The 16,931-nt window shown below is 34.8% G+C and overlaps 1 protein-coding gene and 2 long non-coding RNA genes across 3 annotated transcripts in view; 1 reads left to right on the top strand and 2 right to left on the bottom strand.

Annotated features, from left to right (window-relative positions):
- Positions 1-5,344, bottom strand: part of LOC143041949 (uncharacterized) — a 28,742-nt gene extending 23,398 nt beyond the window's left edge. The window contains exons 1-4 of the mRNA XM_076214124.1: positions 5,274-5,344; positions 2,597-3,235; positions 2,048-2,176; positions 258-390 (exon numbers count right to left, since the gene is read on the bottom strand). Of these exons, the coding sequence (XP_076070239.1) occupies positions 258-390; positions 2,048-2,176; positions 2,597-3,184 (850 nt within the window). The 5' untranslated portion in view covers positions 3,185-3,235; positions 5,274-5,344. The remainder of the gene's footprint in view (positions 1-257; positions 391-2,047; positions 2,177-2,596; positions 3,236-5,273) is intronic.
- LOC143041959 (uncharacterized) overlaps positions 1-16,931 on the top strand; it is a 189,929-nt gene that overhangs the window by 124,155 nt on the left and 48,843 nt on the right. The gene's annotated exons all lie outside the window — the stretch shown is intronic.
- On the bottom strand, positions 7,050-9,102 carry LOC143041950 (uncharacterized). The gene is made up of 2 exons (XR_012967846.1): positions 7,308-9,102; positions 7,050-7,098 (listed from the first exon to the last, which is right to left on the bottom strand). It is a non-coding gene; the product is annotated as an uncharacterized LOC143041950 (long non-coding RNA).

A 16,931-nucleotide genomic window follows, 5' to 3' on the forward strand; every position in this document is an offset into this window, starting at 1 on the left:
AAAAAGAACACTGATGTTATTCTATTTTGTTAGATTTTTTTATTGATATTATTTCTTTTGATATTATTGATATTTTTACACTTTTTATTTTATTGTATTTTCTGTTAACGTTTGTATTAAAAAATTGTGAGTTTCTTTTTATTTCTATTACTATTATTAAGTGTACTATTTATAAAGGGTATCCATATACTTTTCATTTGAATATAAATTAAGGGCGAAAAGTTGAATAATTTGCATAACACATTCAACTAACTAACCATCTATCATTTCCAATAACAGTGCTAAGTTGTTATCGTGCGCTAGTACTCCATACACCATGGGAACAAATCCTTTCGATTGCAATCTGAGGAGTGCTTGCAATTCCTCGTTTCTCCATTTCTTTTTCGGAATCTAGTTATTTAAAAAAATGTGTAAAACTTGGATGAGACGTATGATAACCTTTATCAATGATATCAAGGTAAAGATTACTAAATTGTATAATAACTTGTTGGGGAATACGCTTCGGTAACATTGAATAATTCTTTAACCTATAGAATAGCCGACCAGGAAATGACTTTGTATTTTATCTTAGAAAGGGAAGAATCAATTACGTATCTGTTGAATGTTTATTCAAAGCGACTGTTATACAAGTCAGAGGTTTGGTTAGCTATAGGTTACTCGATTAGTTGCATAACTCTTAGCATAAATGTTATCAGTTGATCAATTTCGAGGGTATAAAAACTAGTTCAGTTCTTACTGGTTAATTGTACAAGTTTTACATAAAAAGAAATCATTAAATGTTTTAATGCCACAATTTATCGACACACTTATTGTCAGTTGAATGTGTATAGATTGACAATTGTTTGTTGGAAAACAAAATTTATTTATAGTTGTAATAGATTTTCAACTCATTGAATGTTTTAATACCACAATTAAAACATTTTTAGCTGAACGAATTCTTAGGCCAGTACAATAACATTGTGTCTTTCTTATTCCATTTTGTTAGTTATTTTTGTGTTTTGTGCTAACATGATAGTTCAAGCCCTTCCCTACTAATTCTTTAAGTTTTGTTGTATAATACTGTAAATTCAGAAATTATTGCGATGTTCGAATTACTGCAAAAAATGTGGCTGGGTTATAATAGCAATAATTAAAAATTTTATTTTTTTATTTTTCATGAATTAAACAAAATTTTTCACAATATCGCAATAGTTAAAATCGCATTTTAGTCCAATTTAACAAATCGCACAATAATTTATAAACTTACAGTAAGCTGTCACATCACTTCCCCGGGATTGTGAAGAAGACGAGTTCTGACGAAAAGTTTATTTTAAAGAAGCAACAGTTTAGGTCTGTCTGTCCAGGGTATTACCCACTTATTCAGAGGCACTCGTTGGTTCCTGTTATCTTGTTCAATTTTCCTTCTTTTGTTGAAGGTCATGCAGTGACCTATATTTGCTTATTTCGACTAAATGGTCTCTATTGAAAAGTTGTCTCATTGGAATTTATGCTATCTCTCCTTATTTTTGTATATGAATAAAACAGATCCAACAGAACCTAATACAAAACAGAATGCATGTGTTTTAGTCGCCTTCCACTTCAGTATTCTGTGGGAAATAATCCTATTGTTGTAAGTATCTACTATTTATTAGTGCATCATATTTTAGGTGAATTTTATCCCTAATGTATACTTGTATATTTCTTTAATTCTTAAACCTTTGCAGGTGAATATTAGTCAGCCACTATAAAGGTTATTCAAAACTGTGTGTATGTTTACATATAAAGCGATAGGACTTAACCATTTTTATCTGTGACTACTTCTGGTTCTTTTAATATTAGAATAAAATAATACATTCGTTTAACATCAAACATCAACAATAATCACATCTATTTTGAATATTATGTTATGCATTTGGAAAATGTTTATAAAATGTTGAATGAATATTGGTTAGAACTATCATAGAAATACTGTTCATCGTGATTTGGTTTCGTTTTCTATTTTCTATTTGGGTTAAACACATGACGTTTGTCTTGCGTACTTTAGAAAATAAAACAAATAAAAATGTACCGTTTTTCTAGCTAAAGTCAAAGAGCATATGCCATCAGTTATATCTTCACATTGAACTTTTACAATTCCACCCGAGGCGACATCATATTTGCGTCGAAAGTTCAGTTTCCCTTTCCATATGTAAGATATCTGTAGAAAGATAACATCATATTTTATTTACGACTTGTGTATTTACAATCAATATTCTTCTTTTTTTGTATTTGATTAGCCCTCTCTCTAAATACTGTGTTTGTATTCTTTTCTTTTAACTTTGTTCACCCCTCTCCGCGTAAAGCTTCCATCGCTGTTCTTCATCCGGGATAGATGTTTTTGACAAAACTTTCAGGAATTTTGGTCATCAATGCTTTTAAACTTCGTTCATTATTTTGGACTTTTTATCTTTTTTTATTCGCGAGCGCGTCTGGAGCTAATAAAAGATTTAAATCCTGGTATCTATGATAAGTTAATTCGTATAAAGCTTCCAGGTTACCAACCTTATGATATCTGGAAAATAATTTGTGTTCATTATTATATAACAAATAGTCCTATTCGATGTCTACATGGACTTACCCATTCTGGTAGTGTAAGGATACATTTTTTAAGACAAGAATCTTTTTTGTCTAAGATATCAGTGAAAATCTTCTCTGTATTTCCAAACTCTATCCATGGCTTCCAATCAACCTGAAGACAACCATTATTAGTATCTTCATATAATCCAAACTCGAGTTCACCACCTCTTCCAAACAAATTAACCAACATCTGAATGATCTGTATAACGCTCATGAAAAATGGTGTCGACGATTCTCTAGGGTCAGTTACATCTTCAACAAGACAACATCTGGTTTCTCCGGATATTTGTCCAAACATTCTCTTAGATTCGTTGTAAGTATTTCCAGGGTCTGCTTTATAATCTGCTCTGTTGCTACATGTGGCTCCTTCCATACCGTTTATGTTGCCATCTTGTTTTTCATCGTGTCTATTTTCTTTTTCATCAAATTCCTCAAATTCTGCAGTTTGAGTACCTTGATCGTGCAATTTCGATACATCTTGTACTTGTTTGTAACTACTCCCTGGCCGAATGACAACTTGAGCTGCGCTCCGACTTGCGTCATCATCACCATTATTTGATTCATGGTGATCTTGGTATTCTTCGTTCATTGTAAGCTCCGATGGAAATGTGTTCACAAATATTCTTTGAGGTGATACGCTCTGAAATGTGGGATGTAATCCTTCTGTTATTTGTTATCATTTTAAAATGAAGGGATATGAAAGTCAAGAAAGGATCTGCATATAATTGCATTCACAAGGATATAGATTTTTAAAAGGAGGTTCAAAAAATATTTTAATGCCGTCATATTTCATCATGTCTATCTATGTTAGGAAACACATTTTCAGTGTTGTCTGTTGTAGAATCATGAGAGTTGATGACTTTATTAGATATTTAAACTATGATACTATATCCATGCACTCAACCTTTGAAGCACGTGCTTTGAATGTACAAGATGTAAAAAAGTCAAAAATATGTATAGCCTTTTATTTTAAAACACAGATATAATTCTGAAAGAACTTACTTTAAATTAATATTCTAGTATTTTCTCTTAAATTATCATATATCGTATGTGTAGATTTTTTACAATAATTTAAGTTGGACTTAAAAGAACTTCAAAAATAGCAGCATTTAACCTCGAGTCCAGATGAAAAACGCCTGCATCATTCAAAATATATGTTTACGTTGAGGTTTAAACAGACATATTAGCATAGAATACAGATATGTAGCCATGGGATCTGAGAACTCAGAAATAATTCATTCAACAATAGATTTTTATTAATTTTGCTTCATGCTTTTACCATATCCAAAACTTAAAGAACTCTATTGTAATTCTGACGTATACTCAAACAGATAAAAAAAAATAAAAAAGGCTAAATATGTTGAGTGAATTGTTTAAATTCTTTGAGTGTTGAATTATTATGAATCATTTAATGCATTTGTAATGTTTTGTACATCAAGACAGACTTTATAAAAACAAAACCTTGCTTGACCAGTTTTCTTACATTACTCTAGCACCCCACCCAGTTTACAACTAATGATAAAACCTGCTATAGATGCAAACAATAAGCTAGATATACTTGCCCAGAAAGTTATCGAAAATTTGCGACAAACTATCGGTTTTATTTATACAACAGTAGGTGAATATTAGTTAAGTTAGTGCTAAACTTAAATGCACGTTTGACTATACTTTAAGTAATTATTTAGGCGTAATTAAAACAGTTTTTGTTCATGTGTTATGATTAACCAAAAAAGATTTTAAAACACATTTATTTAAAATTATAGGATGCATTTTATTTTATTTTTTTATTTTTTTTTTGTGGGGGGGGGGGGGGGGGGGGACATTATTAACATATTTTGACATTTTTCTTTTACCATGTAGCGTTTATTTTTATTTTTTTCATTTTTCTATATAAAGTTTTTTCCTAAATTTGGATTGTTTTTTTTCACCAACAAATAAATGAACTGCGCACCACTTTGACTTTTTTGCAAAATTTTTGTTTTTTTCATTTTTTTTGGTCATATCTATATGTATCTTTTTACATTTTTTTAGTGAAAAACTATCGTAGGCTTCTTGTGGACTATGGTTATATAATTGAGTCTCAATAAACCTATTACTCATCAAATTAGTTCTTGGAATAACAATAATGTGTCCTATATTTTTGACACAGTCAATTCATTTTAATCAACTCGTATATTTTTTGTATGAATGGGATAAGCAATAAGGTGACCTTTCATTTCTCAAAGATGTATTTCCTGGAATAATGACCTATTTGAATAGCAACATTAAATTATAATTTGGAGGATATATAAGTTTTTTCTAATGATCATAACATTCACCATGTTCATGATAACTAGGAAGTGAATAAAAATAACGCACTCGTTTATAAATATAAGACACGCCCACAATTATAAATAAAATACATTTATGATGACCTTCACTCAATCTAAAACTACATTTCCCTTATAAAATAAGTCCACGAAAGGGTAGACGATAACATGGGTCTTCCATTTCATCAAATGAACAAGACAAATGGAAAATATATCAAATATCTGAATAAATAACTTTAAAGAATGTTTTTAAAATAATGTCAATCATTTAAGATGTACACAAAAGTTTGGTTAAAACCCCAAACAAAACAAATAAATGTTTATATTTAGATTATTTCGTGGGGTCTTTATATATAACATAAAAAATACCTTTTCAAATATTCTTTCTGTCGACTTAAAGGTTTTTCTTGATGAATTTTAGAGGAATTCCCAAATCTATATTTACCTTAATAAAAAAAGGAAGTTCAAAACAATTCTGGATTTTCATTCCCGGATAATGTGTAGTTGAGCACAGGGACTCGACTAGAATAAATTTAGATATGTTTGAACACCTAAACTATCACTACGAACATTACTGAATGTTTTTTTGTTTTTTGACACGGGATATTACAGAGGCCAAACGTTTATCATATAAGGAACTATATCAAAATTTACCATCTATTCTGTTAAATCTCTTATCTACTACAAACAGTTAGGAAGTTTCACTGCGGTCACAGTTACTTTTGGTTTTTCGCGATAAGAACTGGTCTGCTCCATCTACGGTATCCACAGTATTTGATGCGATCAGGAGCCTCAATTTTTATAATTTTACTTCACTAAAGGGTTATTGGTATATATATAATTTATATAATAAGTACGTCTGAACCAGTGACGACTTTGTTTGTTTTTCGTTCATTTTGTATATGAATATGGCCGTTAGCTTTCTCGTTTGAATTGTTTTACATTGTCATTTCGAGGCCTTTTATAGCTGGCTATGCGGTATGGGCTTTGCTAATTGTTTTAGGCCGTACGGTGACATATAGTTGATAATTTCAATGTCATTTTGGTCTCTTGTGGACAGTTGTCTCATTGACAATCATACCACATCTTTTTTCTTATATCTACAACAGATTTTATCCATCGGATCACAAGCATTGACGGTGATACAAGGCTGACAATACATTATGTAGATAAAATTCCTCTAATCATCACACCAACAATGTTAGATCATTTAATTTGCTTTCGCAAATTTTTTATTCTTCCCTGCCGGAATTCGTAGTCATGCTACCATGGCTACTGAGATATCGTAGCACGCTCTAAACCACCCGACCACATAGGCTCTAAAAAAAGAGCTTTCGATGGACGGGTGTTACCTTTCCTCGTCAGTTTTACCGTCGTAACACAGTACATGATTTACAAGGACCGAAGATTGAATTGTTACAGATTAGCTGAATTATCTATTGTAAAGCATCCTACAAATTATTGTAAGATGTAGTCATAGAAATCATTATATTACAAGTACGTCTGAACCAGTGACGATATATATATAGATAGCAATCTATAGATAGCAATTTACATATACTTTATATATAGATACCAACATTTTTTTAATTTTATTTATAGATTACAAGATTGATCGTTTATATAAATATACAGAGCTAATTTCCTTTGTTTAACGCAAGCGTACATTTTAGATAAATAAATTGAATGAAAACTACGGTTCCTCATTTGTGCATTGTGATTAAAAATTCGTATGTATCATTACTTTCGTTTGTTTACAAAGTTCTCTGTCTTGTATTGTTCTGGTCGTAATATTGCAAATATTAAATTGCATGACTGTATCATGTGTTTCCATCAGTTTACCATAGAACTATCACATGGTTAGGTTTGAAATTAATGGTAAACCCTTTTTTTAGTGCTTACCGTTTTAATTTATTGACATAACTGCACGACTCGCTTCTCGATTGATAGTGGTAAGATAATCGTTGCAAAGAATCCTGTTAAACTTTATTGAAAGACGGTTTTAATTTTGCAGTTTTGGGAGAGTTTATGTTATATTTTGAAGGCAATTGTAGTGACCTGCAATACAAGTACCGTTCCATTTGAGTTTTGTAATGGCCTGACCATTAAGTATAACCGACGATTGGGCTCAAGGAGAAAAGACTATCAGGTGCTGATACTTTAATTATGAACCAATCTGACATATGGTAAAAAGCTGAAAAACAAATAAAATACAATTTACAATGTGTTCAATTAATGTTATTAAAACGAAATGTCAAAGGTAATAGATAGCACAGTCCGTTGAATCCGAGAAAATGTTGTACTTTCAAGAGCAGTTAATTTCCAGTGTTTCACGGAGAGAATGTTCAAATATGTATAGAGTAATTTGAAGGCTTCAAAAACAATGTTGTAAAGTTAACTCACTCTGTGGTTAGCCACGAATTGTGTCCTAGATGACGTTTGTCCTTTGAAAAGTTCTCCAGAACTGGTATGACCTTGCAATGTTCGGTTTGAGATCCGTGTGAGCAGGGGAAAGGTAGCGATGATACGATGTTTTAATGTTCTTATGAGGTTAAAGATGAATAATCCTCCTAGACTGGAACACATAAATAGATTAAGAATATAATCAAACGAACTATATAAATTACGGAACGGTGTAACAGAATACTCCCCGTCTGATGTCTATCTGATATCACTTTTCCATAAATTTTTCGAATATGTATACAAGATTTACACAAATGAATTAATCCCAATATAAATTGAATATATACAGGTGAAATGTCCACTATTTCGTGTGAGAAATATCAGATCTCAACGATTTTTCACTATAAAGGTTCCTAATAAGTACGTTCCACGTGAAACTGGGTAGGCACAGTTTTTTGTCCTTTAGAAGAAGGGTGTCTCGGACGACATTGTTGTGTTCTGTAGAATGTTCTATTACTGCTGTATCGATAATGGGAACTGTTTTCTCCAACGTAGTTAGACGGCGATGACGATCGACGATAGATCGAAGTATAACAAGAGTTAGTAGTTGGTTGTCTTCCGATTTGGCGATATGACACATCTTTGTGAGTATCAGACGAAATTAGGCGTTTCGTCATAACGTCCAATCCTGCAGATCTAGTCGCTCTATCTGTAGAGTTGCGTCCTCTATGTTTGATTTTGTCGTAGTAATGTCCAAGAAAAGGTGTTACTCTGTGACGATGTCCAGATAAGACTACTGGTTCCTTTTCACTTATATTCAAGTCAGATTTGACAATACTGCTTCCTCCTCGTAGTAGACGTTGCTCATGCAATGGCAGATTGAGATTGGCAATAGGTCCTTCTTTCGGAATAGGTTTGTGAATGCTATTGATTTCCTCTCCATGAACTTTAGGTTCTGTTGATTTCGAATTGAAACTTTCTTTATCTATAGATTTTTCTATAGAAGTCACAGATTTTGCTTTTAGTGACGCGAGTGATGTCCCTTTAGATGAATTTGTGCGTTTACCAGGCTTGGTACTAGGTCCATTACATTCAAGGGATTGTATTGAATGCGATTTAGCGACCTTGGCATTCGAATGAAAGTTTTTGTCGTTATACTGAACAACAATTGGATTCTTGTCCTTGACGGCTATTTCCGGTCTTGAGGCAAGACGTTGTTCTGATTCCGTGATTGAAACGTTAGTTATCTTTGTGTTGACTTGAATAGGAGAAGTTTGCTTGTCAATGTATGTATTTCCAATTATGACCCAACCAAGTCTCAACTTTTGGGCAAATGGAGTTCGGGATGGTCCTAGGCGTTGTTCAAGGACGTGGTGTGCCTCTATAAGGTCCCTTCCAATAAGGAGAAGAATTTGACAACGTTCCTCTATTGGTGGAATGCTTCCTCTGAGTTCTTTCAGATGAGGATGATGCATTGCAACTTCAGGAGCAGGAATTTCGTCTCGATGATTGGGAATATTATTACATTCAATTAATGTAGGCAGATCAAATTGTACGTCACTATGTACAGATTTTATGACGAAATCTTTTCCTCTTTTCCCGGAAGTAGCTACTCTGCCGGAGCATGTCGTAAGAGAGTAGTTTTCAGGTTCCTCCGGAACGTTAAACAGACTGAAGAATTCAGGAGAGGCAAGAGACCGGTTGCTTTGGTCGTCAATAATGGCGTACATCCTGATAATTTTGTTTGTCTTGTCCTTGTGGTACACGTCCACAGGTAATATCTTGGCATAAGATTTCTCGCTCTTATCTTTGTAGATCTCTGTGCAGATCGAACCTACAGAGGTTAACTTTGTTTCAGCTGACTCTGTCTGCTCCCCGCCGTAGACTTGTGTTAGCTCCCCGCCGTAGGCTTGTCTGGGTGAGCTAAACTGGGAACTTTCAGATTGTTGTGGTCTAGTGATGTGAAGTGCTGTGGTATGTCGTTCACTTCCACACTCGTTACAACTGATACTTGCGTTGCAGTCCCGACTTCTGTGTGTGGTTGACTCACAACACTTGTAGCACACATTGTTTTGTCTTAACAGTTCCTTGCGTTCCTCGATTGGTTTGGCTCGGAATGCTCGGCATTCATTCAAGGTATGCTTTGTCTTGTGTAGGATACACAGATTTTGTTGTTGACTGCTGTCTTCAGTTTGCTGTTCAACAGCCGTCTTATGGACGTTGACTTTAGAGTACGTCTGAGGTGTGAACCTTGGCGTAGAGTCTTTTGTATTTGGTGTTACCTTTGAACCAAAGATGAACCCAGGATCGTTCTTAATTTTGCTCATTTCCCTGATGAAGGCAGAGAATTCTGTAAAAGGTGGAAAGGCAACTTCATATTTAGACTTGTATCTTGAAGCCCTTGTTATCCACTTTTCTTGGAGTCCGTATGGTAGTTTTTCCACAATAGGATTTACCCCCTTTGACGAGTCGAAGTAAGCTAGCAAACATCCCAGCTTGGGATTTTCTTTGTGATACTCTATTTCTGAGATAATGTCTGACAAATCGTAAAGGAGTGAGTTGTCTTTATTTGTCAGTGTTGGAAAGTTGTCAAGTTTGTTGACGAGAGACGTCTGCAACATTATTGGAGCACCATATCGATCGTCCAGTCTTTCCCATAATCTGTGTAGGCCTCTTGTTGGGTTGTTGGCATTTGATGCCCTTATACTCATGGCATGTTTACCTGACTCTGGTCCAAGCCATTTAATAAGTAGGTCTATCTGTTCTGAGTCTGAAACTTGTAGTTCGTCTATGACATTTTTAAAGCTGGCTTTCCATGTATGAAATGATTCTGCCTGGTCGTTAAAGCTTGTTAGCCGGGAGAACAGCAAGTCCTTGCGAAGGAGAAATCTGGTTATCTCTAACGTAGGATTGTTTTGTTGCTGGTATGCTACAGGGTTCTCTTCTATTACGCCTTGTTTTGGGTGTGAAACAGGGATCTCTTCTATGACGCCTTGATTTTGGTGTAAGACAGGGATCTTTTCTGAAACGCCCTGTTTTCCTATGTTAGTTATTGTTCCCAGATCTGGGAATGCATTAACATCTGGTGACTTAGCACGTGTAGGCAAGACCTTGGGTGTTTGTGATGGCAAGTTCAGTGCCACAGATGGCACAAACGCTGGTGCTTCATGACTCAGCTCAATTTTAACAGGAATTTGTTTTTTCTTTTGAGGTCCTGTTACTTCCTTTACAGCAGTTGATACAGGAAGTTTATTGACGAAATCTTGCACACGCTGGAGCGGGTCTTCCTTTTCGTCAGGGAGATCGCTATACGCTTGGCTGTCATCGTATTCCAGGATACGAGCCTCGGCTTCTGCGGCTGCAGCTTCTCTTTGTGCTTCTAGAATGTTCATAGCAGCTTTAATTTCGGCCTTTTCTCGTGTTGCACGTGCAGCCTCCTGTTCCATTAAAGTTTTCCTGCGTATGGCCTCGCGTTTCATTTCAGCTCTCTGGTGTGCAGCCTCAGCATTTCTACTTGTGGCTTCTTGATCTGCTCTGATGGCTTCTTGTTCTGCTCTGATGGCTTCTTGTTCTGCCTCGGCCTTTATTTCATTTTGCTTGAAAAGAGTCTGTTCTTCTATCATTGCCTCCTGCTTTAGGAGCAAGGCCTGTTTTTCAGCAAAGGCTATCTGAGTTCTGGCAGCCTCTGCTTTAGCACGCTTCTTCCGTGCAAGACTTGAAATGTCAGAGACGTGGGAGCTCCCACTGTGTGAGGATTTCTTGCCTCTAGATGTCTTTGTTTTTGTAGATTTAGCCTTTGTAAGAGCGAGGCGATGCTCGTGTAGTTTTTCCATAACTAGCTCCACTTTGGACAGACGTAAATCCAAAGAGAGTTTACATGCATCAATTTCTTTTTGACTCTCCAATGTTCGGGTCCTTTTCAGAAAGTCTAGGTATTCATCTGTGAGCCTACGATAATTATTACAGGCTTTAACAAGTTTGTCCTGGACTGTTAGGAGTTGCTGGAGATCGTTAGGAGGCGTTGTTACTTCCAATAACTGGGATTCAATGTCTGCCCAGAGAGCCTCTAGTTCCTGACAGAACTTGTCACGTTTTTCAGTGAAAGCTCCTTGTCCTTTTTCCGTGAGGTCACGTACTCGCCTAGCCTCGGGAGTATCATCTGACTGTGATGTATTAGACGGATTTTCTAATAGTTCAAGGACATCTCCTTCTTGGGGCTGAATCTCTTCTTGTTGTTCCACATGACTGGGATCCATATTGACTCAACTTTGTTAGGTTGCTGTCGAGTTCACACAAGAGTTTACACTGTCAGTGTAAAGGTATGTACGTATGTACGTTGCTACGTTGTCGTTCCTTGTCTGGATATGTAAAGACAGGTTGTCGTCAATTTACTGTACGTCAAGGGATGACGCGTACATGCAGGGCTCAACAGGTAGGTAGTTATATAGCTGTATAACTAACGTGGAGTGGCGTTATCTGTGAGACACAACAGGCAAGTTGTAGACTTTTTACTGTAATGGCCTGACCATTAAGTATAACCGACGATTGGGCTCAAGGAGAAAAGACTATCAGGTGCTGATACTTTAATTATGAACCAATCTGACATATGGTAAAAAGCTGAAAAACAAATAAAATACAATTTACAATGTGTTCAATTAATGTTATTAAAACGAAATGTCAAAGGTAATAGATAGCACAGTCCGTTGAATCCGAGAAAATGTTGTACTTTCAAGAGCAGTTAATTTCCAGTGTTTCACGGAGAGAATGTTCAAATATGTATAGAGTAATTTGAAGGCTTCAAAAACAATGTTGTAAAGTTAACTCACTCTGTGGTTAGCCACGAATTGTGTCCTAGATGACGTTTGTCCTTTGAAAAGTTCTCCAGAACTGGTATGACCTTGCAATGTTCGGTTTGAGATCCGTGTGAGCAGGGGAAAGGTAGCGATGATACGATGTTTTAATGTTCTTATGAGGTTAAAGATGAATAATCCTCCTAGACTGGAACACATAAATAGATTAAGAATATAATCAAACGAACTATATAAATTACGGAACGGTGTAACAGAATAAGTTTAGTTATATGTCTTATTGTGTTCCTGTCTCTGACCTAGGTTTTCTGTATTTGGCATGTGTAGACCATCATGACATAAGACATTGTTTCGGGTATCATGATGAACTTTCGTGCATGACTGCTGTGTATATTTTTGACACAGGAACTATTGACCAGAATATGACTTTTTGACTCTTGACCTATGCACGTTAGGTGTGTCGTTGGGATACAGTGTGTATATTACCTTGACCTCAAAATACAATTTTCAATTGACCTTGCTTCTGAATATGTGGCATGTAGATGTATTGTCATCAGATGTTGAGTCTAGTGGCAATAGAAACTTCATGTGAGCTTGACCTTTGGCCTCAATGTACAACTTGTATATTTTGTTTGAATTAAATGAAGAATTGTCTGATTGGCACTCATACCACATCTTATTATATCTATTTAATTGTTAGTTTTGTGTAGCACGATTACCCTTTCCTCAAAATCTGCTTTGTGTTTTTTTTTTATAAGGAACTCTTGACCAGACTATGACTTTTTGACTCTTGACCTCTGCATATTGGGTGTGTTTCTTGGTATGATTACCTTGACGACAAGTCAGGAGTCCCTGTTTTTTGTTGTCGTGTTACTGTCTCTTTTACACATTCCACATTTTCATTCTCAATTTTTAAGAATGTTAGGTTTAATTTCCGTGAAAAATTTGAGTGGGTCTCATTGGGGTCTAAGCGTGACGCGGGATTGCTGACTTTTTGTCTTTTTATTCGGATACTTGCAGTTATCTTCTCCAAGTTCAACGGGAACATTAGATTGATCTAGAATAGAACACAGATGGAACCAAGAAGTTGGGTTGCTATAACCAAACAACCCGGATGTTGAACCAGTTACCATGGTTTCGAACCAAAGAACCAAGGTTCAGAACCAAAAAACCCAGATGGAACCAAGGTTTAGAACCAGAGTGCCCGGATAGAACCTAATTGCATTCAGAATTCTCTTGACTTTTTATACCTTCAACGTATTTTCCAAATCATTTATTTATTTAGTATATTTATACTTTGGCGAGGTCTTAAAATTTCATTATTCAACTACCGAGATAGCACAAAATAGCACAAAAATTAGAGAAATTCTAATAACTGGTCATTATACATTTTATTCAGTTGGCAATAACAATAGTTATCTTGAAATTCCTCCTAATACAAACAGATCATTTCAGCGACTTTTGACATTTTTCATAATGTGTTCGGACTAAATTATATTTCAATAAAGGGGGCACAGAACACCTAAGGGGGTTAACACTAAAAAAAAAACAGCTGAGCGTTTTAATCACATACTATTAGTAAAGAGCTATCAAGCTTTTCAACGAAAACATTTATCGTTTGTCAAACTGCTATATATCCAACCAAATTATTGCTGTAAATTGTGTGGTTCAAATATCTAGAAATTTTCATATTTATGTAAACAGGTCAAAGTAAAAAAAATGAAAACTGTATGAAAATTAAACGAACCAATCTATGTTAGTCAAAGCGTTGGGTACATGTAGCTCCTCAACTGATATTAAGTATCTTTCAATTTTTTTCTATTCATTCTGCATTGCACTCACAAGGTATTGCAATGTAAAATTCTACACACAAAGACAAAGTCATGTGAACAGTGAAATATTCCTATACAAGTAAAGTTATTTTGTATTTATGTAACCAAGGCTTGATCTTCTGAGATAGAATGCATCAGTTGATGAATGTTGTTTTTCGAGGTGCTTGTCCAACTATAATGTCGTCTGGCGGAGATTCTATTTTCCTTTTTCTAAAATGAAAACAGTAAATAAGCATCAGTTTTATTGAGCATACTAGTCAACAAAATAAACGATACACAATTAATGCTGTCAATATTCCTAAATTTTTCAATTTAAATTTCCTGTATAAGTTTATTAATGTATTCAACGTTAATAAGCATCTGTTAATTTCTTTCTTTTTTAAATCCGAAACCAATACGACGAAAATCCTGAATTTTACTTTTCATTCCAGTAATCGAGTTCTCACTGAATCAATGATGCATTTAAATTGTTTGATGCGAATAATTGAGTTACTGCATCAGGTAAATAATTTTCCATTTAAAACAAATTCAGAATTTGATGTCACGGTAACTCCAAAATAAGTATGAAGAAGCTGTTAACATGCTCAGAGCTGGGATGACTCACGCTGACGTTCTAAATTATTTTCACGTGGCAAGAATAACAACATCAAGACTAGTGATGCGTCTAAGGCAAACTGGCTCAACAAATGATAGACCACGTAGCGGCAGACCCCATGAGATGTCACAACGCCAAGACCGATTTTCGGATCCTTGTATGGACTATCTTGAACTAAACCATATTCGAATTTTCCCATAGCCAACATTATCACCGTATCTTTCTCCTATCGAAAATAATTGGATCAACTTCGCAGACGTTTTCGAGGAAGGCAAAATCCACCGGAAACGCTACCAGGTTTTCGTTTAGGAGTGGAACAATATCCCCCAAGCCAAGATTATGAATTTGATTGGAGCTTTGTATCGTAGGTGTGAAACTGTGGTAGCTGCGAGAGGCGGTCATGTTCGATAATAATTCTGCAAACTGAAATTCCGGATAATGACTTTTGTCCGTACGTATTCTGTCCTGGTAATGTCAGGAACGCTATTTTTTGTTACTGTGTCACGTACAATGTTATAACAAACATATTTTATCTGTTTTGTGTTCTTTTAAACGTAAACATTAATATTTTTTTATTTAAATGTTGTATCGTTTCTTTTGTTGACTGGTATATGTTCAAGTCTACTTAATCATAATACGGTGTGTCGTTATTTGAAAATAAGGTCCATTGATTTTCGTAGATATCTATTGCCATGGATTACAGTAAAATTGTACTTTCGTGGGTATTTGATTTCAGGGTTAAGCCAATGTCTGTGTAAAAGTACTTAACATTTTTACTTCGTGGAACATTTGAATTCGTGCTTAATCGATATCCCATTGTATTCTGAGAATCTCATTGTTTTATTATCAAGTGCTGTGAACTACATATATTTCACAACTCGTTCGCTATGCCCGTGTCTGTTGTGACGTTTTTGATTTTAACAAACGTAGTCTATGTATTACTGTTAAATTATTAAGCCAGGGATTTAAAACATTTACTAAATTTTTCCATAGATATAAAGTTTTGGATTTGAAGTTTGGTTGTACCTGTAGAAAACTTATTTCAAACGGGATAGCACATACTCATTTTTACGGAAATGTTGCTTAACCGTGCCCGGCAATTTATAAAAAAAATCTTGTAAACTTATCGATCCTTTAAATAAACTTATTCTAAAAGGTTACCAATTCAACACTGTAATAAATCATTGAATATAGTTTTATTGGTATTAATATTCGGTTTTGTTATCAATAAATTGAAAGCAAACTGAATATTCTTCTTCTATACATATATACACATTCATTGATCTACACTCTGTCGATAAATGTACTTTGGAATTGCACAAGGTCATGCTTTTCTCTGACTGTTTATGACGTCCTTACACTAAATCCATTGGATTTTGGATGTATACTGATCGCTAATTTAGTATTAGGGGCATGGGTTTTTTTTTAAATTAGTTGTTAGTGGCTTTGAACTAGCTGTCAGTAATTGTGAGTACTCTCAGATCTGAAATTAGTGTCTTTTTGTTGTTAACGTGTGATATACAAGTACATAGCCATGTCCACTCTGTATAGTATTTCTATTTGTATCTGATCAGTTAAGCCTTTCTCGAATTATTTTTATAGTTTGTTCTTATGTTGTACTGTTACAACACTGTCCATGGTTAGGGGAGGGTTGGGATCCCGCTAACATGTTTAACCCCGCCACATTCTATAGTTATGTGCCTGTTCCAATTCAGGAGCCTATAATTCAGTGTTTGTCGTTTGTTGATGTGTTCCATATTTTTTTCGTTCATTTTTTATACTTAACTTTTCAGGTCGTTTTAAAGCTGACTATGCGGTATGGGCTTTGTCCATTGCTGTAGGCCGTACGGTAACCTATAGTTGTTAATTTCTGTGCCATTTCGACTCTTGTGAAGAGGTGTCTCATTGGCAATCATATCACATCTTCTTTTTTATATTCAATATTTTTGATAATGTTTTTTCTTTCTTTTATAGAATGAACAATTGGTATGAATTCGATTTAATTATATATATGGAAACGAGCAAAAATATGACACATATGAAACGGACTTTTTAATTGTTTGAAACCTCTATGTCACATGTGATAGAATACACATACCTTGAACATTTCCGTCGTAAAACAAGAAACAGCAATAACAAAGACAAAAGACTTATGGATGCAGTTACACCAGCAATTACTCCCGTCTTCCCTACAACAAAAGGCATGTAGAAGTTCCATTCTGCTGTTGTTATTCAAGCATTTTATATTTATTACCAATAGTTATTTCTGCTGGTAATATATTGGTTGATTTCTAATAGTTCTAGGGTCATGTATTGCCTGTTTTCAATATATACATTAAAAAAATTGTTAATGATATTCTATCGTCCGTTTTAAGTAATGATAAATAAT

The sequence above is a fragment of the Mytilus galloprovincialis genome, chromosome 8 (genome assembly GCF_965363235.1).
Source record: "Mytilus galloprovincialis chromosome 8, xbMytGall1.hap1.1, whole genome shotgun sequence".
Taxonomy (NCBI): Eukaryota; Metazoa; Mollusca; class Bivalvia; order Mytilida; family Mytilidae; genus Mytilus; species Mytilus galloprovincialis.